This window comes from Gorilla gorilla, chromosome 9 (assembly GCF_029281585.2).
Source record: "Gorilla gorilla gorilla isolate KB3781 chromosome 9, NHGRI_mGorGor1-v2.1_pri, whole genome shotgun sequence".
NCBI classification, from domain to species: Eukaryota; Metazoa; Chordata; class Mammalia; order Primates; family Hominidae; genus Gorilla; species Gorilla gorilla.
This window is the reverse complement of record NC_073233.2, coordinates 132,696,901-132,724,440: the sequence shown is the minus strand read 5'-3', so window position 1 is coordinate 132,724,440 and position 27,540 is coordinate 132,696,901. Positions and strand designations below refer to the sequence as shown.

The 27,540-nt window shown below is 39.4% G+C and overlaps 1 protein-coding gene across 5 annotated transcripts in view; it reads left to right on the top strand.

Moving 5' to 3' along the window:
• The window catches only part of MSANTD2 (Myb/SANT DNA binding domain containing 2), a 35,168-nt gene extending 9,463 nt beyond the window's left edge, over nucleotides 1-25,705 (top strand). Inside the window, exons 1-5 of one of the 5 annotated variants that reach the window (XM_063693622.1) lie at nucleotides 5,519-8,152; nucleotides 12,191-12,280; nucleotides 16,505-16,604; nucleotides 18,272-18,332; nucleotides 22,938-25,705. In XM_063693622.1, the coding sequence (XP_063549692.1) occupies nucleotides 16,529-16,604; nucleotides 18,272-18,332; nucleotides 22,938-23,790 (990 nt within the window). In that variant the 5' untranslated portion in view covers nucleotides 5,519-8,152; nucleotides 12,191-12,280; nucleotides 16,505-16,528 and the 3' untranslated portion in view covers nucleotides 23,791-25,705. Of the gene's footprint in view, nucleotides 1-5,518; nucleotides 8,153-12,190; nucleotides 12,281-16,348; nucleotides 16,605-18,271; nucleotides 18,333-22,937 lie in introns of those variants that run through there. The other 4 variants (XM_004052349.5, XM_004052350.5, XM_019036942.4 and 1 more) reach the window with 4 other exon arrangements.
• The last annotated feature ends 1,835 nt before the right edge of the window (nucleotides 25,706-27,540 follow it).

Here is a 27,540-nt window from a genome sequence, read left to right as displayed (position 1 = left end):
TCTCTCTCCTGGAGACCCTCCAGCCACAGGGACAGTTCTAGGGGGGCATGGAGTAGACCAAGGATACTCCAGGTTTGCTTGTTGTGACCCCATTGATGGTCAATGATGGCATTCTCCAAATGTCCCTCACATGCACCCATTCTTCCAACCTGAACCAGCTCCCCATTCACCTTTTGTCCCTTGCCCCCTTTCACTGTCCCTGGGTCCTCTTCACCACAATAGTTCACTTCTTGGTCCCTTACACGTTACCTCTTCATCTCCTACTTGTGTTTAGAAAGGTGGTCACAACTTGCTAAAATTAATTGTACAACCCACTAATGGGCCATAACCTACAGTTAAATAAAAGAGGACTAGAAGATAATACAGTGAGATCAAGATTTTTTCATTCATTGTGTTCTTTTAGACTGAACATATTGAAACTCCAGAAGCATTAATTTGCAACATCTGTCCCAGATATTCTGGTGAAATTATATTACATAGTTTTAGATAGCTTGAGCCTAGGCTTTGAGATAAAGGGTGAAGCAGGGGAGTGGGAAGTAGTAAGAAATGAGACTGGAGACTTAAACAAGAGGTCAGGTGATACGCTAAGGCGTTTGGACTTTATTCTAATCATCAAAGGATTTTAAGCCAGGCAATGACATGGTTAGTCTTAAATTTTAAAACAGTCCCTGGCTGTAATGTGGAGAATCAAAAGGGTAAGACTGGAAGCACAAAGATTATTTAGAGGCTTCTTGCAGTAAGCTAGATGGAAAGTGAAATAAAGCAGTGGTAACGAAGATGGAGACACAAGAATAAATTTCATATACATCAAAACTGAGGACCTGTTTTGAAGAATCTGGGAATTTTAATTTCCAGAATTTGTTAGATCCTAACCTGTGAGACAACTCACTATCTACTTCTCTACCAACTTACACAGAGGGTTCTTGACTGCGGTCAAAGACCATAACAGTATTTCATAGCTGAAGTTTTCAGGCTTGATTTCTAAGAACCCAAGGAAAACCAACTGAAATACCAAATGAAGACAGTCCTGTCTGTGTTGCCTCTACCATATACTCTCTACAGACTCTTCAGTTCTGCTTCCCAATCTTCAGAAGTGATTATCCTGCTTTCCCCCCTACTTTTCCACAATATTACCAGAGAGTAAGAACTAAAATTCAGATCCAGTATTTCAAATGTTAAGTGTCATGTAGCTAGATACTTAGATTTGTGCTCCTAGTGTTACGTTAACATAGAACCAGCAGTTTTTTTCTGTGGAAAATTGTATCTGTGTAATGTTAAAACAAATGAAATAAAATAGAAGGAAAAACTTTCTGAGTTTCAAAAACAACAGACCAGTACTCTAAAGAACTTTTTAAAACAATTAACTGTTAGGATTGCAGTTATGATTGGATATTATTTAATTCTGTTTCTGATGTGGGGTTCCTCCACTGTGTTCTGTGTGCTATTAATATTTACCATTGCAGAAGCTTCATTCAGTGTTGAAAATGAATGCTTAGTGGATCTGTGCCTCTTATGCATATGTTACAAATTATCTGGAGTTCCTAATCAATGCAGAGTTCCCCTCCCCTCCGATTGTTCTAAATAATTGAAAGATGTCTGCTGTGGAAAAAGGCATGTATTTAAATCTGTATGATTCTCAACTATCTTTAGTTGGGAAAGGTCCTTGAAAGCCAATGGAAATACTTTTTTTTTTGTTGGCACTAATCAAGTGAGTGTTACCTTTTCACTTAGTAGGATGTGTTGTTACGCTAGTAAAATAGAAACCTGTGTTCATTCTCAGGTATTTTAGAAACAACAGCCATCATTTTATTTTATGTGTGTGTTCTTGGCTGTATTCATAAATTATATATTTTGGGCTATCAAATATTACTTCATTCAATATAAATAACAATAGTAGAAGTTGTTTACTTAGATATGCTTTCTAGTTGCATTTTCTCAGCCTATGTAAGACTACTTTGTTGTAATAGCCTTTGAAATTTACAGTACTGTCTCTCTACTATCTTCAGATAACTTGATTCAAATAAACCAATTATGTTTGTAATTGATATTAATAAAACCAGAATAAAAGTTCATATCTACCCAAAACTGCTTTTATTATTTTTTTAATTTGCAAATACTTTTCTCTAAAGGGAAATAGCTGGTTTATAATTTAGAAAGAATAGGATAGGTCAAAAAGCACTTCAACCTAATATTTGGTATCTCCACTACCTATACACCATCTTAAGGAATTTTCCATTCATTCATTCAACAAAAATGTATTGCACCCCATTAACATGTTAGGCATTGATTTGGGCTCTGGGAATACCTCAGTGAACAAAACTGACAAAACCCTGCCTTCAAAGAGCTTACATTTTGGTAGAAAATAATGTGATATTTAAAATATATAATTAAGCAATTAACACAATTAGGGAAAAAGACCCTCAAATATGATATTCATTGATAAATCCTTGAAGTTGAGCTCTTTCATTATGCTTATGAAAGAAATTCATTTGCTATTGTTATATTGAGAATGATTTACATGATTCTATATCATTCCTTTGTCTTGTGTATATCCAGTTGTCATTGAGGTTTGTACTACCAAGAAGCAAAGTGCTACATTCTTACTCATCAACCATCAGTTCATGAGCATCTGCTGTTGTGCCAGGCATTATGTGGAGCCCTAAAGAGTCAGTTTTAAGGAAAACCAGGAGAGATCCCTTCTCTGTTATACAGTTTAGGAAACATGGTTAATAGTTGGTTGGGCCTTGAGCAATCAGAGTTGTGCCAATTTTACAACAGTACAAATAATTACTTTTTTCCTTATGTAAGTAATATAAGCACACTATAAAATTAAGAGGAAAAATCAGGAAAAAAATTCTAACTTCTTCACTGCAGCATAACCATATATTCATGAAACCTTTTGTTATTTTTCAAGAAACAGTAGTGGTAAGTCTGATTTTAATTCCAGTAAATTTCGATACACCAAAAAAGGAATGAAAGATCTACATGCTTTTTATTTTGTTTAACTCCAAGAGCATATGTGGGTTATTCATATTTCTTATTTCTATTCATGCTGAGTTTTGCCTGCCTTCTGCTTCTTGTAAACAGGTTGCCCAGCGAGTGAGGCCTATTCCTCACTCTGCATGGGTAGTTAGGATTCCTTTTTCCCCATTGGTTTATATGTCAGTGTGTTAGTCACCATATTCTTGCCAAGGCTATAAATCTTTCAAAATGATTAATTAATTGGCTTTTTTTTTTTTTTTTTTTGAGACAGGGTCTTGCTCTGTTGCCCAAGCTAGAGTGCGGTGGCACGATCACCTCAACCTCCCCAGGCTCAGGTGATCCTTGCACCTCAGCCTCCTGGTAGCTGGGCCTACAGGCATACAGCACTAAGCCCAGTTAATTGTTGTATTTTTTTGTAGAGATGGGGTTTTGCCATGTTGCCCAGGCTGGTCTCTTAACTCCTGGGCTCAAGCAATCTGCCCACTTTGGCCTCCGAAAGTGCTGGGAGCCACCACCCCCAGCACTAATTGGCTTTTATCTATAAAGGAAGAACTGAGCAAAAAAGTCAAAGAAGCTATGGCAGTATAGCCAGATGTTTGTGAAACTCGAATAATGTATGAGCAGAAAGATGTTTATTTTCATAGGTACTCCTAGGTATAAACTCCTTTTACCTATAGAGTTCACATGTTAACACAAACAGTTGTGTGAAATACTTTGAATAAAATGAAAAATCAAAAAAATCATTGAGACCAGCCTGGCCAGTATGGTGAAACCCCATATCTACTAAAAATACAAAAATTAGCCGGGTTTGGTGGTGTACACCTATAGTCCCAGCTACTCAGGAGGCTGAGGCAGAACAATCGCTTGAACCCAGGAGGTGGAGGTTGCAGTGAGCCAAGATCGCGCCACTGCACTCCATCCAGCCTGGGCGACACAGCAAGACTCCAACTCCAAAAAAAGAAAAGTCAAGTTGGCATTCGTTTAATGATGCTTTAGATGATGTGGTTTAGCTGAAGCTTGCTTTTCTCGACATGCCTCTGACACTGATTGCTAGGGTAAGGGTTCTTTTGAGTATGTTACTCCTACATGTTATTCCTACCCATGTTGCGCCTCGTGATACCACACTTTGCTGCACTACTTTATTTGAACTAACCTTAATTCATAAGGCCCCTTGGTCTCCATATGGTGTGACTGTATCATTTTTGTAATAATTATAATAATAATGCAAACATTTACCGAGTGCAGGCAATTGAGCAGACACTTTGAAATGCTGTTTTCTCATTTAATACAGCAAATCTATGATGGAGGTACTGTTACCAGCCCCACCATATAGATGAAGAAATTAAGGCACAGAGAGATTAATTTGTCACAAAGCTTGCAGGTGGTGACACTAAGCAGTGTTTCTCTGGAACCCATGCTCTTCTTAACCACTTGCTTATGTCACCTTTTTCTGAATCAGCCCATCTTTATTAAATTTTGAAAATTGAAGTCATGTTTTTGGCAACGATGTGATTATCAACATTCATAAATACGATACCAAAATCATATAGTGACACCCAGATGGACAGCATTATGCTGATATTTCTTGTCATTGAAATGAAAAGAATTTTTAAAATTCTTGGAGATAATTTATCGTTTCCTAAGATTAGAAACACAAGGAGATTTGGAAGTCCTGAGGAAGAATTTAAGATAAGTATTGAAACCTAATAAGTAAAGACTTAATTGTAGATTCATTCAGTCATTCATTCAAGATCTCAGATAAATGATGGCATTTATTGGATCACCAACTCCTCCAAAAAGAAGTAAGTTTGAATTATAGGAGCAGAAACACAATGTAGAATTACTTTTTGACAGTAAAAGCAGGTAAGGATGTGGCTTATCAAAGGAGGCTGTGGAATGTTCACTACCTTATGCCTGCCATTGCTTACCTAATATGTAAATGGTTTGAGTACTTCTTAGAGATAGATGATGGGGATGAGATGGACTGTTTTTTAATATATGATATACCAAACAAAACACATCAGCATATTGAGAAAGCTAAAAGTAGAATCAGGAAATAAGAAAACAGAGAATGCCAGCTTGGCGTGGTGGTGCACTCCTATAGTCCCAGCTACTCAGGAGGCTCAGGCAGGAGGATCACTTGAGCCCGGGAGTTTGAGGCTGTTGTGCATAATGCTTGCCCCTATGAATAGTCACTATACTCCAGCCTGGGCAACACAGACCCCATATTAAAAAAAAAAAAAAAATGATGCAGGGCAACATAGCAGTAACCTAGGTAAATATGTTAAACTAAATATTAAAATGAGCTATGAGCTTCCTGGCAACGGTAGCAAAAAAGTAAATACAGTGACTTGCCATAATTTTCAGTGTCTTCTGAAGAGAAGTATACCAGGTCTTAGTTTTGAAACTAAAGATGAACTTACATTAAAGACACTGAAAGTGACTTTGGATAAGCTCTTAATGTTTCTCTGCCTTATTAATAATTTTCTTGTCTGTAAAATAGGGGTGCACCATATATAAATATGATACATATATCTTAATACATATGTAATATATACATAAGATACATATATCGTAATATATATGTAACATGCTACCCAGATCCCTCTTCCAGGAATGAGACGCTAGTCCCCCCCAAGCTGTCTGGAATGCTGACTGCTGGTGGCTTCTGGTTGATTTCTTCAGAATTTCACTCTGCCCAAGGCAACTGTCTCACCCAAGGTGAGGCCCCCCCACTCTCTGGTGGCAGCCTGAATCCAGTGACTGGTCAGTGCTGAAATACCAAGGTCCAACCTCCTTGCCTCAATTCGGTATAACTCTGAAGGACAGCCTGAGTTCCATACCTCATTTTAGGATTAGCAGAGGCTGCTGTTGCAACTCTACTTTAACTTCTTTCTGTGCCCAGCCCTGCTTCTCAGTCTTTCACATGTGTGGTTCCCAAGAGCCTTCCCCAGCATACCTGCACAGTCTCCTCCGACTCTCTTTCCTGGGACACTCTCTTTTAACATTATTGTTAAGTAGGAATGATCATGTAAATTGCTTAGCCCAAATTTCAGCACACAGTTGGCACTCAGGAAACGGTAGCTATGATTTACCTTCATTACATGGCACGTTGAGCCATGTGAGCCGTGTAAGGAAAATGTTTGGTTTTTGTAGAAGGTACAGATATATTTTTTCATATGGTCGTTTCTCTTAGCAGTCTTCATAAAGCTAAGAATAGAATATAAAAATTCTACCAAATGAGCTATAAAAATAGTTATGATTGCCTGAATTTATTTCTAACAACTTCCTAACTAAGTTCAGATCACCCAGGATAGTTGCTTTTAATAAAACATGCTTATTTTCAGGTTTTTCTTAGAAAGGATATGTGTCAGGATATGAAGATGTATTCTGTTCTTGCATTGGTGACCTGTAGTTTACACTGTGTAAATGCAAAAAATATATATTTTTTGAATGTTTACATTTTCACAAGTTAATGAATCTGGATTTAATGTTTGTACCCAGAGGTCTTGAGAGAAGATTTCAGATAACCTTAGTTTTTGTATGATTTTATCTGCCTATCAGGATTCTTTTTCTCATAACCAAATGTGTAAAATCTACTAATGGAAACATCTCTATTATAGGTTATCTTTGCACTATAGATGGTAGTTTTTAGTGAGAAAATAACTACAGAACTGAGAGAATCACATGGTCAACAGATGAAAGGAATAAAGTGGCCTACTGCTTCAGGGGAAGCCTGCTCTGCACAGTCTCCCTTTTAAACATTGGTCTCATGAATGGAAACACCTTCGTATTTGGGAAGCAATACGATGTTGTAATGGTAAAGCTGTGTGCGGATTTTTGAGGTGGCGGGGGGGTTTTAATTTTTAGACATGGTTGTCCATGGAATAATTAGTTCGTAGTGGAGGGTGTTTGGGAGTACTTTAATGAAGACTGGTTCTCCCCTGCTATGCCAGAAATATTTTAGATAATTTTCTTGCATGTGTTTTAGATATCACATACTAATAAAAGTATCATTTTTAGTGTATCTGAATACCTCTTTGATGTAGTCCCCCAAGATGTGAACTGAGAAAAAGATTCAAAGAGGTGCTGACTTAGCAACTTCAGAGGTAATGTAGGAGGTCAAATGAAAATAGCCTCTAATCCCAGTCAGTTCTTTGCCAACAACTGATTTTTTTTTTTTCCCTTTCAGGTGAGGAGGAAGTTCTAGACAAATAGTGTTATCTGCTATCTTTGGTGACTGTAGCTACTACCTATTGCTGCTTATATACTGAAATAGTTCAGTATACCCTACTTTTTTGACCTTTATTGTTGTAAATAGAAAAGCACCTGAGAATTCCTTGTCTTGAAGGATTCTTGTACCCTAAAGAAGCTCTTATACATGAACATGCATGCTAGGTGTGACCTTTACAAGTATTACTGCTCATCTGAGATCATTGTATGAGTGTCCATGAGAAGCACACATAGCATAGGGTCAGAAGCTTTATGGTTACATGAATTGAGTTCCTTGAGCCATGGAAGATGTTTGTTTTTAACAATTAGTATTGTCCTTCTTTAGGGTTTTTTTCTTAGTAATCTGAATGGGCATGACGCTCAGCTGCTAGCATGAAGGAACCTAGAAAACTTAGAACTTGATATTCATTGACAATCAAAATTTCCTGAATTTTATATTTTTTTAAAGTTTTGTTTTTACTTTCTTTTATTTTTTATTTTTATTTTTTGAGACAGAGTCTCACTCTGTCACTCAGGCTGGAGTGCAGTGACACAGTCTCAGCTCACTGCAACCTCTCCCTCCTGGGTTCAAGCAATTCTCATGCCTCAGCCTCCCGAGTAGCTGGGACTACAGGTGTGCATCACCACACTCGGCTAATTTTTGTATTTTTAGAAGAGACAGGGTATCTCCTGTTGGCCAGGCTGGTCTAGAACTCCTGGCCTCAAGCCATCTGCCTGCCTTGGCCTCCAAAAGTGCTGGGATTATAGGCTTGAGCCACTGGACCTGGCCCTGAATTATTAATATATATTCTAGGCAAGAATCTCTTCTCATGGAGGCAGTATTGACCAGTTATAAACACAAAGTGAGTGAGTCATTGATAGCCAGATTCAGAATGAAGTGCAAGCTGATAGGATTCAGTCCTGGACAGTTCCCCACAAAGACTGAGGCTCCAGAGAGGTAAGATCTCTTCGTTTGTGGTGGTCATTCTGTTTGACCCGATTAAAATCAGAAAGCAATCGAGTCTTTCCCCCTTCCTGTCTTTGACAGAACTACCTTACATTCTTGACTATTTCATTTGCTTGTTTACTTTGTAAGGCATAAGAAATAAAATGTGGACAGGGCTGCAGAGCTCCCTTTGGCACATGGCCTGCCCGCCCAAAGAAAGGTATAACAACAAGAATGATAGATATTTTTAAAATAGCCTTGCCCAGCTATTTTCAAAAGGTTTCAGGAGCCCCGCCCATCAAGATTCATTGATTTGATAATTTATTTTAGTTAAGCAATGAATTTTCTGATGTTCTTTGCTAAGAAAAATTTTATCCTCTTGCTAGTGATTTACTGCTTTAAAATTAGCTTAAGTATGTATTGAATAAATATATATTTTGAATAAGCCTCATGTGATTAGCACTGTTCTAGGCTTGGGGAATAGAGACAACCAAGGTAGATAAAATCCTTACCTTATGGAGCTTACAATCTAGTGAAATAACTTCTTAGGAAACATTAAAGTTTCTTAAGTGGCATTTGATAATTTTCATATGCCAAACTCCTCTTAAAGGAATACTTATCTTTGGGCTTTGCTTCCTCATTTGTTAAGTGAGGAAGATGAACTAGATGATCTCTAAGGTTCTTTTATGTTCAGAACTTGTATTACGTTTTTCTATTTTTATTTTTTTTAGAGACAGGGGTCTCACTCTGTTGCCCAAGCTGGAGTGCAGTGGCGTGATCATGGCTCAATGCAGCCTCTACCTGCTAAGCCCAAGGGATCTTCCTGCCTCAGCCTCCCCAGTAGCTGAGACTGCAGGTGCACACCACCACACCCAGACTAATCTTTTTTTTTTTAAGTAAAGACAAAGTCTTGCTATATTGACCAGGCTGGTCTTGACTCCTGGCCTTGAAGCGTCCTCCAGCCTTGGCCTCCCAGAGTGCTGGAATTATAGGCATGAGCCACTGATTCCGGCTCCATGATGTTTAGAAGATGGAGCCTGGTTTGTAATTAGAACCTTAGGCAATTCCACCCACCTTTAGTGGATCAGTATATTACAAAAAGTGTTATAAAGAGACATTTGCCAAAGACAGTGATATCAGCAGGTGATGAAGAGTATCAAATGCTGCAGGGAAGTTAAATGAGTTAAGGACAAAGTTTGAGGACCATTCAGTTATTAAGAAGACATTGGCCAGGCGCGGTGGCTCACGCCTGTAATCCCAGCACTTTGGGAGGCCAAGGCAGGCGGATCACCTGAGGTCAGGAGTTTGAGACCAGCCTGGCCAACATAGTGAAACCCTGTCTCTACTAAAAATATAAAAATTAGCCGAGCGTGGTGGTGGGTGCCTGTAGTCACAGCTACTCGGGAGGCTGAGGCAGGAGAATCACTTGAACCCAGGAAGCGGAGGTGCAGTGAGCCCAGATTGTGCCACTGCACTCTAGCCTAGGCGACAGAGCGAGACTCTGTCTCAAAAAAAAAAAAAAAAAAGACATTGATGATCACAATAGGAACAGTTTTAATAGAGTCATAAATTAGACTGTGATCCCATTGGTTTGAGGATTGAATTATTGTAGACATTGCCTATTCCTGTGAGACCCTTTAGACATTAGGCAGTGTTAAAGCTGGAAGATGTGAGAGCTTAGCCATAGAGACTACTAAGGAACGTAGTCAAGACTTACTTTACTATACTTGTTTCTGGATGTGTGTTTTTCTGTTTTAAGTTGTTACTTGAGGTAGTTTATCTGGCATCTATATTGATAAGTTAATCAGATAATAAGTGATCAAGTACTGTGTGATGCAGTTGGAACAGATAATCAGCATAACGAATCATTTAATATCGCTTAATTATTACTTCAGAAAAAAGATTTCTTGCCCAGCAGGTAGAAAGAAGTGCTATATTTTTTAAAAGAGTAAAGTAATATCCTTGTATGCTTTCACTTTTTTTTTTTTTTTTTTTTTTTTTTGAGACAGAGACTCCCTCATGTCGCCCAGGCTGGAGTGCAGTGGCGCGATCTTGGCTCACTGCAACCTCCACTTCTCAGGTTCAAGTGATTCTCCTGCCTCAGCTTCCCAAGTAGCTGGGACTACAGGTGCCCACCACCACGCCTGGCTGATTTTTGTCTTTTTAGTAGAGACGAGGTTATGCCATATTGGCCAGGCTGGTCTCAAACTCCTGATCTCAGGTGATCCGCCCACCTTGGCCTCCCAAAGTGCTGGGATTACAGGCATGAGCCACCGCACCCGGCCCTTGTATGCTTTTACTGATAGAAATTATTTCCTTCAAGAAACAGGAATTTGGCTAATTTACCTCTTAAAGGAAATATTAATGCTGCTTTATCTAAATGAACAGGATAGTGAGTGAACTGATAATTGTACTTAAAGTAGTTGTTCCAATCTTTAGAATCTCCTATAAAATCTAAGATACAAGTTTACCTTATTTTAGGGTTTCAAACTAATGTATGTTATATTTTATGGAGGAAAGAACTACGTAATGTAGAGCAGAATTTTTTAACAAGAGGTTCTTGTATGAGTTCTTTAGTGAGTCCAGGTACCCCCTTGAAATTGTATGGGACAGGTTGTGTATGTGTGCATTTTTCTGAGGAGTGGATCCATGACTCAAAAAGGTTAAGAACTTCTGCCCTGGAAAGGAAAAGCAAAAGATTGAAGAATAAAAACATTTTGTATTTGCCAAAACTTGTTCTGTAGCAGTAAGTGTGAAACAAGTTTGCTACATTTTTCTTTTTGGTTTTACTTTGTTGGGGCTTTTTTGTTTGGTTGGTTTTAAAGGATTTAGGGGATTGGCAAGTCAGTTTGTCAGATGTCAATGAACAGAAAACCTAAGAAAAAAGGTAGCAAAAGTTCTGCTGGCCCCAGATGGATTTTGCCTTAAGTAATTTCCTAATCATTAGTTACAGCTCTGTGTCAAAAGATGTACATAGAAATTTATGCTAGATTCTTAACATCTTTCTTACTGTGTGCAGAAATGTTTTTTTATTTATGTATGCTACATAAGATATTTTCTTTCCTACTTTTATGCTCACAGTAACAAAATATAGCTCAAGAAATTAATGTTTTTCTTAAAGATATTAAATGGTGTTTTGTTGCCTCAATTAACTAAGAGCAACTAGTTTTAACAGTTACAATAGTAACTTTAAAGGAATAAGAAAGATCTATTTTGCAAAGATCTTGCTTCACAATACAAATCTGCTTTAGTCTGAGGTATCATTTTTAACAGTTTTATAAGAAAATTAGTCACTGGAAATTTACTCCCAGTGTAATTTCTTCATCTCTCGTGGAGCATAATATGTGATTTTTAAGGCCTTGTTTGTGAATAAGTGTGCTCTTTAATCATTTGGGTAAAAGGAATCTCAAATTTATCATGTGTACTTGGCAGTGGATTAAGATAACTATGTAATCCATTTCCAGTGTGGCCAGCTTGACAGCTACATTTGAAAATCTGTTTCACTGCTTGTTTTTTCTTGTAACATTGTTTCCTGCTATTATAACTAAGCTGTCCTCCTTGCAGATTGACTTTATTTTTCATCTGACATCTTAGACTGATCAAGCCAATGTTTTCTAAACAATACATTTATATAGCTGTTATGCCTTATTTCTGTTCCTCCACGTTATAATGCTCCATTCCATGTATGGTCAGTTAGCTAGAACAGTGTTTTTGTCCTGGTGAATATTTTATGATTGTATGAAATGGGGCAAACTTTGAGAAAATTATTAAGTCAATACTGGAATTGGTTGGCATATGCCTTTATGATTTATTTAGTTTGTTTTCTACTTTGCCCTACCAGGGAAGAATTTAATTCTTCCCATTTCCTGAAAGTCAAAGGATTGGAGGACACTAAAGCAAAATAAACCTTAATCTCACCCCAAAAGTAGCTTAGGTAATGTCAGGAAGGGCTTTGATGAAACCACTGTCCCTGCTTATAGATCTTATTTTCCAAGCCTTTCAATATTTTATTTGCCCTTTTCTGAACTCTACAATTTCCCTCTCTTGTAGCTGGTTCGATGCCCAGAACTGAATGCTGTGCTCCAGCTGTGGCCTCACCGGTGCTGAATAGAGAGGAAGAGCCACCTTCATAGCTTACATGTGATTCCTCTGCTTATACAACCCAATACTGGATTTACTTACTTTGGCAAGATAGCTGCATTGTGCACTGTATTTAATGTTACGTGTACTGTAACCCTGGGTCTTTCTCTACATTGCTGCCGTTAAACCCCCAATCCTGCCAATCTAAAACTCCTGCCTTTGTTTACCTTCCCCCTCCCCCATAGACTCCCCATACATTCATCCACAATGAATGTCATCTTTTTATTCTCTCATTTCCTTTTACTCTAATCTTAAACTTTGGCAAAACTTTCACTCTGTCCTATAAATTGTCAGTTGTCAGCCATCTTATTTTTCTCCCTGCTTTGGTAATGGGACATCTTTGAAGTCTTTTCTCTGGCTCTTTTCCCTTCATAGTCATGAAGCACTTGGCGTGGTGGATTTAGTAAGCATTCTCTTGCCATTGCTTCCAAATCAAATACCATGAACTCCTCTGGGTTGACCACCGATCAAGTTGTTACCTATGCTTTAGTTCTTCAGTCCAGGTTTTCCTGACTCCTCCTGACCTCTATCCCTACAGCTTCTTTCAGGATACAGTATTCTCTCACAACTCTTCCTCCAGGGGGAGACAACAGCATCATGTCAATTTACCGGGGAGATTTCCGACAGTCAGGAAAATTACAATCTCTAATTGTGAATAGAATAGTTTTTAATAATTTTAAGCACATTTCTGCCCCTGCCCCAGACCTTAATTTTTAGAAACTATTAAGCTTAAGTTACTACAAATTTCTAGGATGAGTAAAATAAAGGAAGAAGAAAGGGAAGCAAGATTTTTGTGTTGAATAGGACATGGTTCTCCAAGAAAGCCAAATTGAGGTTCTTGTTGGGTTTGAGAGCTGTCTGAAATGGGAATTGAGGCTTCGTTTTTCTGAGCATTATTGTAATCTCAGCTCTAGAGTAGGTTTTTAAGTGGGTTTATTTAGGACTGTTGACACGCACAGTCTTAATTACATGCTTTGGCTAATTTAGAGTGTGGAAAGTGTAACCTTTTTTGCTTTATTGTGGGTGATAATTGGAAGGTCTCCATAGTTCCTTTTTATCCATCTCTAAACTCCCTCAAGTTTAACTAAATCCCAGTGCTTCTTACAGTACCAGTCAAGCCGAAGTTTCAGTTCTTACTCTTTTTTTTCTTAGTTGATGTGATTTAAATAGCCTCTCCTTGGATCTGTGGTCTTTACTGAACCCAGAAGTTACCTCTTAAGTGCATTTATATCTTGAGAGAGTTAAAATCAGTTGGGAAATCTTTTTTAACATGATTTCAATACATCAAATTCCTATCATGGATTTAAAAGTTACCAAACATCTTTCCTTCAGGCCCCTGATATTTTACATACTAGCATAGTGCAGTATTCAAGTGTATTACAAAAGTACACTACAAAGTAAGAAGTAGCAAGATCTGTTAGTGTCTTTTGATAAATTGTAAAATGTGTCACCTGACTTTTCTTCCATATCTGTAAGCATTAGATACTGCTAGTTTCCTTATTCACAATTACATAAGCCAAGTGAAGTATTAAGCTCAATTTGGTGGTTCCAAAGAGAGTAAGAGTCTTTGCTGTGGTTTCCTACCATGTCTATTGCCAGAGATTGGTGGCTTTGCTTATGCTTGTGTCACTTCCTGATATGTGTGGCACCTTTCTTGAAAGGAATGTTAGTTTTATTCCCTGACTTCCGAAATAACCATCAGCAACAGAGCCAACTGGGCCCTTGTGTGTGCTGAATGCTTTTCTCCAGGCAGTCAGTAAGTAGTGAGCAGTGGCATGGTTTCCTTCTCCATTTATGGCCTTGGAAGGGTGAAAGGGACATGGTTGGGACTCTCCATTTACGGTCCTTGGAGGAGTTGAAAAGAGTGGTTGGGGTGTTCTTGGAGGCAGAAACTAGACATTGTGAGATAAAAATAAATTGGCAAGGGATGTTTGGAATTCAAATTCCAATCCCTGCAAGGAGGGCAGAGGGCGCTGGGAAAGGGGGAGTGTGTAGAAAGTCAAATGAGCTCTGCCGCAGGCATTTGTCTCCTTCCATTGGAAGGTTTGCCCATGACACACATTTGCCAAGTTCGTATTTCTGGTTTGTTCTAGAAAGTTTTGTCTTATGTAATTGTGACTATCTTTTACAAAGAGGAAGAAGAAACACTTTTTAAAAAGAGTGTATTGTTGGAAACCTCAGTTCTCTAAGGCATCATTTGAGGCTCCAGAAGAGATCTCAAGAAAGGGAGGATGAGGCAGATGTTTGTGCAGGGGGTAGGCCAGCTGGCTTTAGGGTGGGAGACTCTTAATTGTTGCTCTGTTTTTGTGTGAGGAAGATCATCACACATGTCATGCTTTTATTATTCCTTTTATGCATCTAGATTTCTGGCTTCAAGGGACAAATTTTTAAGTATCTGATAGAGTGTCTTGTAGATTGTCAACTGTGATTTAAAGATACTGAACTTCCTGGCTGGGTGTGGTGGCTCATGCCTGTAATCCTAGCACTTTGGGAGGCCAAGGCGGGCGGATCACCTGAGGTCGGGAGTTCGAGACCAGCCTGACCAACGTGGAGAAACCCCGTCTCTACTAAAATTACAAAATTAGCCAGGCAGGGTGGCGCATGCCTGTAATCCCAGCTACTTGGGAGGCTGAGGCAGGAGAATCACTTGAACCCAGAAGGCGAGGTTGCAGTGAGTCGAGATGGTGCCATTGCACTCCAGGCTGGGCAACAAGAGCGAAGTGCTGTCTCAAAAAATATATAAATAAAGAGACTGAACTTCCTTGGAGGCTCTGTAGAGATTATTAAGAGTTGTTTTAGTTTGGTGAAAATAGTTAACATATTGGCTTATGGAGAGCAATCTCACGTTTAGGATAAATTTATTCTGGCAGTGCCTACAAATTAAGTCTGAGGTGAACTACTTTTGAACAGTTGAGTTAGAAAGTATTTGGTGGCCACCAGGGAAAAGAGATCTTATTTCAAGAAAATTATTAGTGAAACTCAGTAACGTAGAAGGGAGATTAGAAGGAACAAAGGGAGGCAGAGATGGGATAGAGACTGGTTGCAACTTAACTAAATTTGGAAGCTGGGATTAAGTCCTTGATTTATCTTTTGAAATGCCATATAAGATAGCATAAGATGTACCATTAAATTCAGGAAACTGGGCTAATAATCAGAAATATGTGTTAGAAATAAAGACCATGGTAAAAGTGGAAGGGTTGTACAAGAGAATAAAATTATTCAGGTTTTGTCTGTGGATTTGCATAATGATATTTATTTGCTGTGTGCCACATGGCAGAAAAGGAAGTGAAATAACACCCCTCTGTCCCGTCCTTTTCCCCAGAAAGAAATCACTGGCTTCATTTGTTGGTTTGTTTAGCTGGCAGCTTGAGTTGGTAGAACAGACTAGTAGATTGTCTAGTTTTAGACGTAGGTATTAGTGTACTGTTTCTTGATCATTGATGTTTGAGACCTGGAATTTGTAGCATTATTGATTTGACCTCTGTTTTAAATTTTAGCGGCTTCCACAAAGACTGAGTTAGTAAGGAATACAACTATGTAAGTAATATGTTTTACTAGCTAATTTGTTTAGGCAATTATTTTTACCCTGTATTCATTCCTTCTTAATCAAGAGTAAGGCAGGTATTCTTTGCTTTGGGAAATTCTTCTTTCTGTCCTCCCTTCCCTCACTTTTTCCAAATTCTGGGCACAACAGCAGCTCTCTCTCTTCTGTGGCAGGTGTGCATCCTATTGGCTGGCTGGTATTTCTTGTTTTTTTTCCCCCCTTATTCTTTTTAAATGGGGGTGGGGGTATAAAAATATGTGTATGGGGTACATGCAATAATGTTGTAATGTTTCTTGTTGTTTAATGGATAATTAATTGCAAAATGTTTTAATTATAACATGTTTGAGTAAATGCTAAATTAGTATTTTTTTCTAATATAATAATGAATTTGAAATCTAGCATTCCTGTAACAATGTGTCTATGTTTGTCTGTCTGTGTCTGTCTAATAGTAATTAATATCTGTGGTCCGTACCTGGAAGAGGAAGTACAGCTTTAAAGGAATAACAAAAGACTTTGTGTCTTAGACCCTTCGCAGGTGTTACAGTCGGGTGAAAGAACATGGTGTTGGGAAAAGAAAGAGCAGTTACACATTTGAACAGTTGGAACAGGTGTTTGGTCAGGGAGGATGGGATGCTCAGCCCTGCCAGCCTGTACTTATTAACAGTAGTGGCTTGTACCAGGAGCTGGAGTCAGATGGCAGCACTATGGAGGACTATTCACAGGAGGACTGGGGAAACCACAGTCAGGATCTCCATGGCTATCCAACAGATCAGGAATTGGGTAAGAAAGCCAACATATATGATACTTATGTTTGTGTATATTTATATACCTTTATGTATGTGCACCAGTACTTATTACCTGTAATTATCTTTGGTACTGTTCCCTATCGTGGTCAGCATAAGGCATAAAGGGCATCTCTGCCTTGTATGTCTTTTATGAATTTGCATGTCCCAGTCTATTTGGGGCAATGTGGGCATCCTTGGTTTAGCCTTAAACTGCCAACTGGTGCTTGGTGTTGTTCATTTGGCAAGTTGTTTACCAGCAGGATTCCCAAAGACACAGAAGAATTTCTAATTCTGAGCTGTACAAGTACACTCAGTGACAGGTAACATCCTATGCAATTCTAAATATCCTGTACCTTCTAGTTCTAAGATGACTGCTAAGATAATGACTCTTGGCCCAACTGCTGTAGATGTTGTTCTTAGGAATTCCTTCTTTTATCCCAAATACATTTTTCTTTTCTGTTTATGATTTGGAAAAGGTCTTCTCTCAGACTTGAGCCTGAACACAAAATGAGGGGAAGCCTCCATTTATCTTGAATAGAGCTGTTATTTGAACTGTGTGATCATGTTCCTTCAGACTTCTTAAGGGATCGCATCCCAACAGTAGCTGGAATTATTTATACAGTCATAGGCATTAAAAATGGAAAATAAAATTCCTGATCATCAAATCTAAACTTGTAGGGCCTAACTAAGAGTATATATGTAGTTGTGGGGTTGTTCTGTTTCTTTGCGCATTACATGCTCCAATTTTTATTTTCATAATTTGATTTCATAATTTGGAAGTATTGATCAATCAGCCATTGTACATTAACAGGAGGTTATGTAATGAGTGCTCACTTAGAAGGATATATTCTTGCTCCCAGCCCTTGGTACTCAGGCAGCCCCCAAGGAAGTATAAGTAGGATTGGCAGTATAAACATGCTCCCTGAGCTTTAGATAAGTCCATGGACTCTGTTTTTTACCAAATTCTTGATGATAGAAAAATGTTAATTCCAAAGAAAAAGGACTAAATGCTAATATGTTTCTTAGCAATGTTGTTTTAAAAATACTCTTCAAATATTGGAAGACAGTCAAAGAAGAAAGAGGTTATAAAACGATAAGACTAACAGCGTATAAGAAATGGACTTAACGATTAGAAGAATAAAAGGGGTAGATGGTAAGCGATCACTACCGATTAATTTCAAAGGAGTAATAAGGTCTAAATTACTTTGGCATTCCATAACACTGGTTTTGCTGTAGAGAGTTAAGTCACTCAAACCTTTGGGAAAAAAGCAATATGCAGAATATGTTGATCCTGACATTGGGGGAATAATTGCTTTGTAAAACCTACATAGAAAATCTAAATGGAACAGAATTATTTGTATTCTTGTCCTTTTAAAATCATGTCTGCAGTGAAATTAAGCTTTAAGCTCCTAGCTAGAAATCCACTGGTGACCTTGAAGAATTTTATACTTGTAGAGCTGGTTTCTGATGTTACATATAAATGTATGCATCTCATTATATAAGAGCTATATTTATAAATCTGACATTGGACAGTGTTTGACACTAGAATAAAAGCCTGGTTTTGGAAAGTATGGAATGATCAGTAAACATAGCTGCTTATCTACATACATGCATGCCACCACTTAGGAAAGTATAACTTTTTTCAAAATCTTTGCTTTTCAGATGAAATACCTGTCACAAAGAGAACATTAAAAATAAAACAAGAGTCTTCTGAAGAAGCACAGTAAGTAGATGCTTCACCTTTCCAGAAAGTGTGTCTGCCTAAGTTTAATGACCATTGGGAAGACCAGAAAATATTTAGACATGTTATGAAAGTTCCGGCCATTCACCAAGGAGGCATGTCTATTCATTCTTTAGATTTAATCAGGGACTCACTTAAAGCTATTAGAAAGCATCACAAACATAGCATCACTGGTAATTCCAGGAACTGTGATGTCTATACATTCTTTTTTTTTTTTTTTTTTTTTTTTTTGAGACAGAATCTCGCTCTGTCAACCAGGCTGGAGTGCAGTGGTGCGATCTCTGCTCACTGCAAGCTCTGCCTCCCGGGTTCACGCCATTCTCCTGCCTCAGCCTCCAGCGTAGCTGGGACTACAGGCGCCCGCCACCACGCCCGGCTAATTTTTTGTACATTTAGTAGAGATGGGGTTTCATCGTGTTAGCCAGGATGATCTCGATCTCCTGACCTGGTGATCCGCCCACCTCAGCCTCCCAGAGTGCTGGGATTACAGGCGCGAGCCACTGCACCCAGCCAGATGTCTATACATTCTTTCGTATCTTAGCTTAACCCTTCCAGTGATTATCTAAAATGTTGAGAATTTTGTATAGAAGAAATAAATGTGTTACAGGAAGACAGATGTGTTTTTGGTATTTGCCTGTGTGTGGATGTGGACATCTGGATGTTTAAGGCACAAAGATGAGTCACAGGAACCTGAGTTTATCTGAGGTTAGGTGAAATGATAGGCGGACCAGAGGGACACCTGAAGTATTTTGGGAATCAAAAAGAAAGCTCTTAGATGACCTATTATACATTTGGAGAAGAAAGCAGTTGCTAGAGGAAAGACTAAGAAAGTCCAGGGACAGAGTCCTCCCTGGTCCACACAATTTGATCTTCCCCGAGTTTAGCATTATCTTTTGTGCAAGGACATCGTAGTTCTTGGAATTACCAGTGACATTATATTTGTGGTTCTTTTTAATAGCTTTAAGTGAGTCCCTGATTAAATACAATTACTGAGGAGAATATACTGACCGAAAATTTATGGGGAAAGTAAGGAACGCCATTCATTTTTTTTACCTGTTAACCTTGGAGCATTGATAGCACCCACTTATTCTTGAGTGCTTCATCCCACACATGTGATCTTGATGTCTGAGAGATGGTAGAGAAGAGGCAAAAAGGGCTGTGATAGGTAACAGGCAGCACAACAAGAAAACATTAGTTGTTTTTTGTTTTGTTTGTTTGTTTGAGACAGAGTCTTACTCCATCACCCAGGCTGGAGCGCAGTGGTGCAATCTTGGCTCACTGTGAGCACCTGTAATTCCAGCCCGAGTAGGTGGGACTACAGGCGCGTCACCATGCCTGGCTAATTTTCGTATTTTTAGTAGAGATGGGGTTTTGCCATGTTGGCCAGGTTGATCTCGAACTCCTGACCTCAAGTAATCCACCTGTCTAGGCCTCCCAAAGTGTTGGGATTACAGGCGTGAGCCACAGTGCCCGGCCACATTAGTTGTTTTTGTTCAGCAAGCCACCACTACCACCTCCCCTTTGTAAATGCTCATTTCTTTTTCAGAGTCTCTCTTTGGAATCAAAGAATTCCCATTGTCATCTGATTCCATGTCTGGAAAGAGGGTGAGAGTTCAGGGATGAGGAGTTTTTCCCCCAAATTGTAGCCATTATTTCATTCCTCAAAAAAGAAGCTAATCGCCCACATCAGTAAGTTTAAGGCCATTTCTTATTGGGAAGTAGTTGTCTTTTAGGAGTGTGACATCAAAGTTTACCAAAGGAAGGGAAGCTGATTAATGTTGTAAAAAATAAGTTGGGCGTGATGACTCATGCTCACGCCTTTAATCCCAGAACTTTGGGAGGCCAAGGTGGGTGGATCGCTTGAGGTCAGGAGTTTGAGACCAGCCTGGCCAACATGGTGAAACCCTGTCTCTACTAAAAATACAAAAATTAGGCTGGGTGCAGTGGCTCATGCCGGTAATTGCAGCACTTTGGGAGGCCAGGGCAGGCAGATCACGAGGTCAGGAGTTCAAGCCCAGCCTGGCCAACATAGTGAAACCCTGTCTCTACTAAAAATACAAAAAATTAGCCAGGCATGGTAGCGGGTGCCTGTAATCCCAGCTACTTGGGAGGCTGAGGCAAGAGAATTGCTTGAACCCAGGACACGCAGGTGCAAGACTCTGTCTCAAAAAAAAAAAAAAAAAAAACAGCAAAAAATTAGCTGGGCATGGTGGCACACACCTGTAATCCCAGCTACTCGGGAGGCTGAGGCACAAGAATTGCTTGAACCCAAGAGGCAAAGGTTGCAATGAGCCGAGATGGTGCCACTGCACTCCAGCCTGGATAACAGAGTAAGACTCTGTCTCGAAAAAAAAATGTGAGTTATTACAAGGCAAAGCGCGGTGGCTCATGCCTGTAATCCCAGCATCCTGGGCGGCCAAGGTGGGAGGATTGCTTGAGCCCAGGAATTAAAAACCAGTCTCGGCAACATAGCTAGACTCTCATCTCCACAAAAATTTTTAAAATTCACTGGGTATAGTGGCATATGCCTGTAGTCCCAGCTACTCAGAAGGCTGAGGTGGGGGGTTACTTGAGTCTGGGATGTCAAAGCTCCAGTGAGTCATGCATTCCAGCCTGGGTGACAGAGCAAGATCCTATCTCCAAAAAAAAAAAAACAAACAAACAATAAAAAGAGTTATTACAAATGTATACCTTCAAACCTTTATTCTCCAAAAAAGTCACTGGCTTTAGAGATTCTGAACAAGGTCTGGGTAGGCCATTTATTTTCCAGTGCAAGAGTTTATTTAAAACGGTTCTTTGCAGGGTCTGACTATAGCATTAGTGCCATGACAATGCTGAAAAAAATAACGTGATTTGGGCATGGGATTTCTTTTTCTCTGTAGGTATAGGTGGGATTAGCTGAACCTGGCTAATCCCCTAGTCTGCTCATTTATTCAACACACGTTTCTCAAGTGCCTACTATATGTCAGGCATTGGGATACTTCATTGAGCATAATAGACAAAAATCTCTGCTCTCCATCCCAACTCCTTAGCGTAGTCCTCTGTAAGATCAATAAAACATTTCAAAGGAGGGCAGGGAAAGATGGTAGCTATGAAAGATAATTTTCCTTTAAAGCATCGACCTATGCAGAAATATGGTCTATGTCTTAGCCTCATAAGCACCACAATCAGACATCATAAAATTGACCAAGCGCTTTTGTCTCCTCTGAGAAGAGGAATAATTCCCTGAGAAGGTAGTGATTTCATCTAGATAGCCACTCCCATACTTGAAAGCTTTCAAGACAAACTAAAGGATAGAGGGTAAATTCAGGGCAGTCTTAGCTCCAAGAAGCAGCTGATAACAAAATATTAATTCTCTGCCATCTTGCAAAGAAAGTCAAGGAGAGCGAGAGGACAGACTGAGAATGGCCATGTGAAGCCTCCCCAGAATGTTCCCAAAGCTCCTCCCCTAGAAGGTATGAGAATGTAGCAGGAAAAGTCTCAAGGATCAAGCTCCTTCCAGAGCCCTTTTTCAAGAAGCTGTTAGCACGCACACCCCCCTTTCTTGCCTGTATATGATTGTATGTAAGTGTGGTAGTTGAGTGTTTTTATAGGTTAAACCCGTAATTGATGTGGAGGGTAGTAGTTTGTTGCCAAGTTAATATTTAACAAACCAATCTTCCAGTATCAAAGTTTTGCTGTACTTGAGAAGCAAACTTTATATAGCTTCATATACATACAAATTACATGATTTAAGCAGCCCGTGAAATAAAAATTCCAGCATTTTCTGTCTTCTTCTGTTAAGTATATGAGTCAAAATTGAAATAATTCCTATATTTTTGCTTCCCTTTATAAAGGGTTTTCTAGAACAGTCTCAATTTATTATCTTGAATGTTGCTCTCTTGAAATCTAAGCCTAATGTGAGCCTTTTCCATCTGAATTCCCAGATCTTAATTCTGTGCTAACCTGACTTCTATTAATTTTGGGATTAGTAATGAATTTCAGACAAATAGAAAATGTCATTTTAAAAAGGTCATTAGCCGTAATCAGTTGTATATTTTCCCACAGCACACACAAAGCCCATTATTGGACTTTCTGAATTTCCAGGTTAGAAATTAAGCTGTTAATTATTTTAAGTGACGCCAGATACTTTTCTAAATACAGCATTTTTCACCTTATTTTGGTAGGTAGGTAGGTCTGAAGGCCATCATAGACATAACAGCCACTTTAAAATATTATGATCCATAGATTTCTGAAATCCTAGAGTCTAAGGTATTGATTCTGATTATACAGTGAGGCTGTAGAAGTCATGGAAAGCAGTTTATCATTAATTCTTAGAAACTTGCTAGGGGTGTGTTTCTTTTCATTTTAATAGGTTGATTGTCTAGACTTACACTGCCCAGTACAGTAGCTGCTAGTCACATGTGGCTATTTAAATGTAATTTTAAACTAAATATAATTAAAAATGTAATACCTCAGCCACATTTCATGTTCTAGTGGCCACCATATTGGGCAGCAGATACAGAACATTTCCATCATCACAGAAAGTTCTATCTGACACCGCTGTTCTAGATACTTAGGGAATTTGACTTTTATTTCTCTTTCCAGGAAGAGAGACATCATGCAGAATATTGTACAGATTTTGGAATCGGTACAGTTGAAATGGGAACTTTTTCAGAGCTGGACAGACTTTTCAAGGCTCCATCTTTCTAATAAACTGGCCATTTTTGGAATTGGTTATAACACCCGTTGGAAAGAGGATATCCGTTACCATTATGCTGAGATCAGCTCCCAGGTGCCCCTTGGCAAGCGACTTCGGGAGTACTTCAACTCTGAGAAGCCTGAAGGACGGATCATTATGACCCGAGTGCAGAAAATGAACTGGAAAAATGTTTACTACAAATTTTTAGAGATCACTATTAGCGAAGCTAGGTGCTTGGAGCTGCACATGGAAATTGACTGGATACCCATTGCCCACTCCAAACCAACTGGTGGGAATGTTGTTCAATATTTATTGCCTGGGGGTATTCCTAAAAGCCCAGGCCTTTATGCCATTGGCTATGAAGAATGTATTGAGAGGCCCCTCTCACCACACATGGAGCAACGTTCCCTGGACCCAGGAAAAGAGGGCCGGGTTGACCTGGAAACCCTTTCAGCACAAGCCTCATTACAGGTGGAAATAGAACCCACCCGAATTATCTATTGCTACCTCGGGATTGCTGAGGTCAGGACTCTACAGCAGTGCTTATTTTTACATTTCCAAGCGAATACCAAAACCTTCAGCAAAGATTGGGTTGGTATTAACGGGTTTTTGTCTCAGAACTGTATTGTGGATCCCGGAGTTTCCCCCAAATCCATCTACATCAAATTTGTAGAAGTAGAGAGGGATTTTCTTTCCGCAGGCTCTTTAGTTGAGTGCCTGGAAAAAGCCATTGGATACCCCTTAAAATTTAACAACTGAATGTCATCCTTCATAAGGATTTGGGCTCTTAGCTTCTTCTTCTCTACTCACTTCCCATTACCCGGACCACCCCTCATCCAGATGCCGCCATCAGACTTCATGGAAACCCTTTCTTCAATTGGGCCAGTACGACTTCTAAGGAATCATAGTAGACTTGGGCCAGAAAAAACAGACCTCACCTGAAAATGCTCATTTTGAGCACGCAAGATATGTAGCGAACTTGCATGGTGGGTCAGCTATTTCTTTTTTAAAAACAGAAAAACAATTTTTAAATGGATTTTAGAGCCCTAATATAAACAAATGTAGGTACATTCCATATTGGACAAAACTTATACTTTGAGTTTCATATGAAATTGAAAAATTGTATTTTTTTCACAATGTTTCATTTTTACACATCTCTATGTCTCTATATAAGTAATATTTACAACCCTGAATAAATAAGCAATAGATAATGGCAAGTTAAATCTTGATTCACAGTTAAAAAGACTGTTTTTCAATATCACCCTTAGCTACTATTGTATATAATTTAGATTTTCATTTTTTTCACCAACCAAGTGTTTTGCTATTTCCAATCAGTATTGCTTGCAAAGACCTTTGTTTCTGTGATGTACCAACTTTACAGTTGTGTTGCCATTTAAACCTTTTTTAAAAAAAAAAAAAAATTAAAGTAATTCCTGGCCCCTTGGCGTACTAGTTGAGCTTTTTGTAGCAGAGTGTGGCTGCACTGGCAGTGGGGGCTGCGCTCTGACTTGACTGCTAAGAATGAAGAGAACATACAGAGCAGGGTATCTTCACATCCTTTCATTCTCTATACCTCACTGACCAATGTCATTATTTACTGTCAGAGTACCAAAGGTCACTGAACATCTCATTTTGTAATTCTTTGAAAAATGACTAAAAATGACTAGGATAATCCTTTTGACCCTAAGTACATCAATTTGTAAAAGACTCATTCCTCATCTTTTACACTCAGTACTCAGGGGCAGCTCTCAAGGAGTACAACTGGAAAACTGATGTAATCTTGCTATCTCTCAAAAGGAAGGAAGATCCAGTAGAAACTTTTTTTTTTTTTTTTTAAGACAGGGTCTTGCTCTGTCACCCAGGCTGGAGTGCAGGAGTACAATCATAGCTCACTGCAGTCTCGAACTCCTGGGCTCAAGTAATCCTCCTGCCTCAAAGCTTCCTGAGCAGCTGAAACTACAGGCTCAAGTGCCACCACGCCAGCAATGTTTTTCACTTTTTTTTTTTCTTTTTTTGGTAGAGACAGGGATGGTGCTATGTTTCCACCGAGCTGGTCTCAAACTCTCGTCCTCAAGCAATCCTCCCACCTTGGCTTCCCAAAGTGCCGAGATTACAGGTGTGAGCCACTGGGGCCAGCCCAAAAGTATTTTTTTAGGAGAGGGAATTGAGAAGTATGAGTCCATTAGGAAGGTAACTGTCATGTTTAAATCTTTCAGAGATTTCTAATGGGCCAACCACCACTCCACTTAACAGGTTCGTACTCTTGGCTCAGAATCGCTTACTAATAGAGTAGTCAAGGATCACTTTGGTCTCATGGCAGGAATTTGTTAGATTGGTTATTTATCTTTATGATTTCCCAGCATCTCTCAGGTGCTCTACTTTAAGTGAGCCGCAAATCCAGGTAAGAACTCTCGTTCTTCTCATTTTTCTGTACTATTGAAGATATAGTTACATATTAACAAAAAGTGTTCTTTTCCTGCAGCCTGAATGTTCTCAAATCAGTGATTTTCTCATTCTGATGCCTGTTGGTTGATTGATGCTTATTTATTTTTGTAGTAACTAGAGAGCTTATAATCAGTGAGATGGCTTTTATTTCTGTTATTTGAGTCTGGGGTTATGGAGTTGGGTACTAGTTCAGGGAGTATATAAATAAAATGAGAATGTTTTGAGTGTAGCACCTGTTCTCCCCGGGCAGCATCTATAGGCAGGGGCCTGAGGAAATCCTCTTGAGTTTGCTCTTTGGAACTTAGAATTCTGATCCTAATGGCTGAGGCAGTCTTGACCATCTTTTAGCCGTAATCCCATAGTATTCAGTGCTAAATGCTGTAGGAAAAAGCATTATTACCAGGAATTCTTCATGGCATCTCTAAAACGTTGCCACTGACCAGTCCCAAAACTAACATTATGCTCCATGCATTTTTTTTTTCTGCATCTTCCCATTGTTATTAGTTGCTCAGCTGGAGCAGAACATTTGGGGAACATTTCGTGAGGATGTTTTAGACCTACCAAACATTACCGAGAAGGGGACATTGCTAGACCCACTATGAGCAGCATGAAGAAGATAGCAAAGGCTGGATCCAATAGATGTTTTCATCATTTGCCTTGGGATGGGTGGGGGTAGAGGACAAAGATGAGCATTGGGAAATGGAGGTTTACCAAGAAAGTAGCTTGCTGATACTGGATCTCCAGTCTCTTTGGCCAGAACAGTCTAGAAAAGAAGATAGCAGGATGTCAGATAACTATGAGCACTGCTGAAAATAAGAAATGGAATATTTAGACCTTAATGAAGCCTTATAACTGATTCGAGGGGGACAGAGAAAGTATATTCAAATGTAAAGGTAAATATTAGGAATTACTTTCGGAATCTAACATGAGATGTGATTGGAAGAAACACTAATGACCTGCAAGTCTCTAACATATGAAACTATGAACTAGCTCTTGCACACGTTTATGTAAGCAGTTCCCAGGTCGCACATAGATCATCTGTGTCAGCATTCATGATTTACACCAGGGTGGAGAGCAGTCCACCCTAAAATGCATCTTGGCGAAAACTTTCACAAAGTAATGGAGCTGCTCTGCTGACCTCTACGACTTGACTGCCTCAGGGTCAGAAGAAAGAAATAGCTGAAATAGGAGACAGGAGACAGTGAGGACAATTCTTTAGGGTCAAAGAATCTTGAAGAGACTGCCCCTGTGTCACATGGAGACATTCACTGACTACAAATCATTGGTTGCAGCTTTACTTCCCATGTCACAAGTCATTTGGGATCTGAATTCTGAAGGAAAAGTTAGCTACAGGGAATGAATGTTGAGGCTACACCTTACGTAGCACTTGATCAGGATAAGCACAGCCTGTGTGATTAGATACTTGGTGTTTCTGGGTTAGAACCAAAAGACTTTGTACTTCCTCTCTTGGAAGGAGTTACTTATTTGGGGTGACTTGTCTGGAAACAAAGGAGGGGTGTTTACAAGAGATGGTTTGCAATGCAGACTAAAGCCAAGAAAAATTTGAGTGTGATGGAATAGGAAAACCAAACCAACAGCCCCCAACCCCACCACACAATCTGCTTGGTCAAGTCCAAGTTTGTAGCTCCCTACACAAGAGTGTGAGACTGGCAGGTATCTCTTCCTGTTGTCTGTGCCGCCACTGAGCTGCCAAGTACTAGATTCTAGGGTTTGCATGAGCAGTTTCGTGTTTGCATAGGCGTTTCTCAAAGCCACTGCATGGCAGGTATTTGAAGAGGAGCCAGGCAGGTCACACTAGGAAGAAGCAGCTGAGAGGGCGTATGGGGCACTGTATAGAAAAAGATCTTGTGTGAACTGTGGGCCCAAGCACTACACTCTGTTAAAACAGCAAAACTATCTGCAGTAAATGGAATCCCGCAGGCTTGGCTGCTTTTCTTCCCAGACAGGTCTGCCCGCAGAGCGGGCAGCGCCAGGAATTCGTTGTTATGCTTTCTGCCCTCACTGACCTTTGCTGGGTGGTTGAGCTGTGCTGGGATGTTTGAA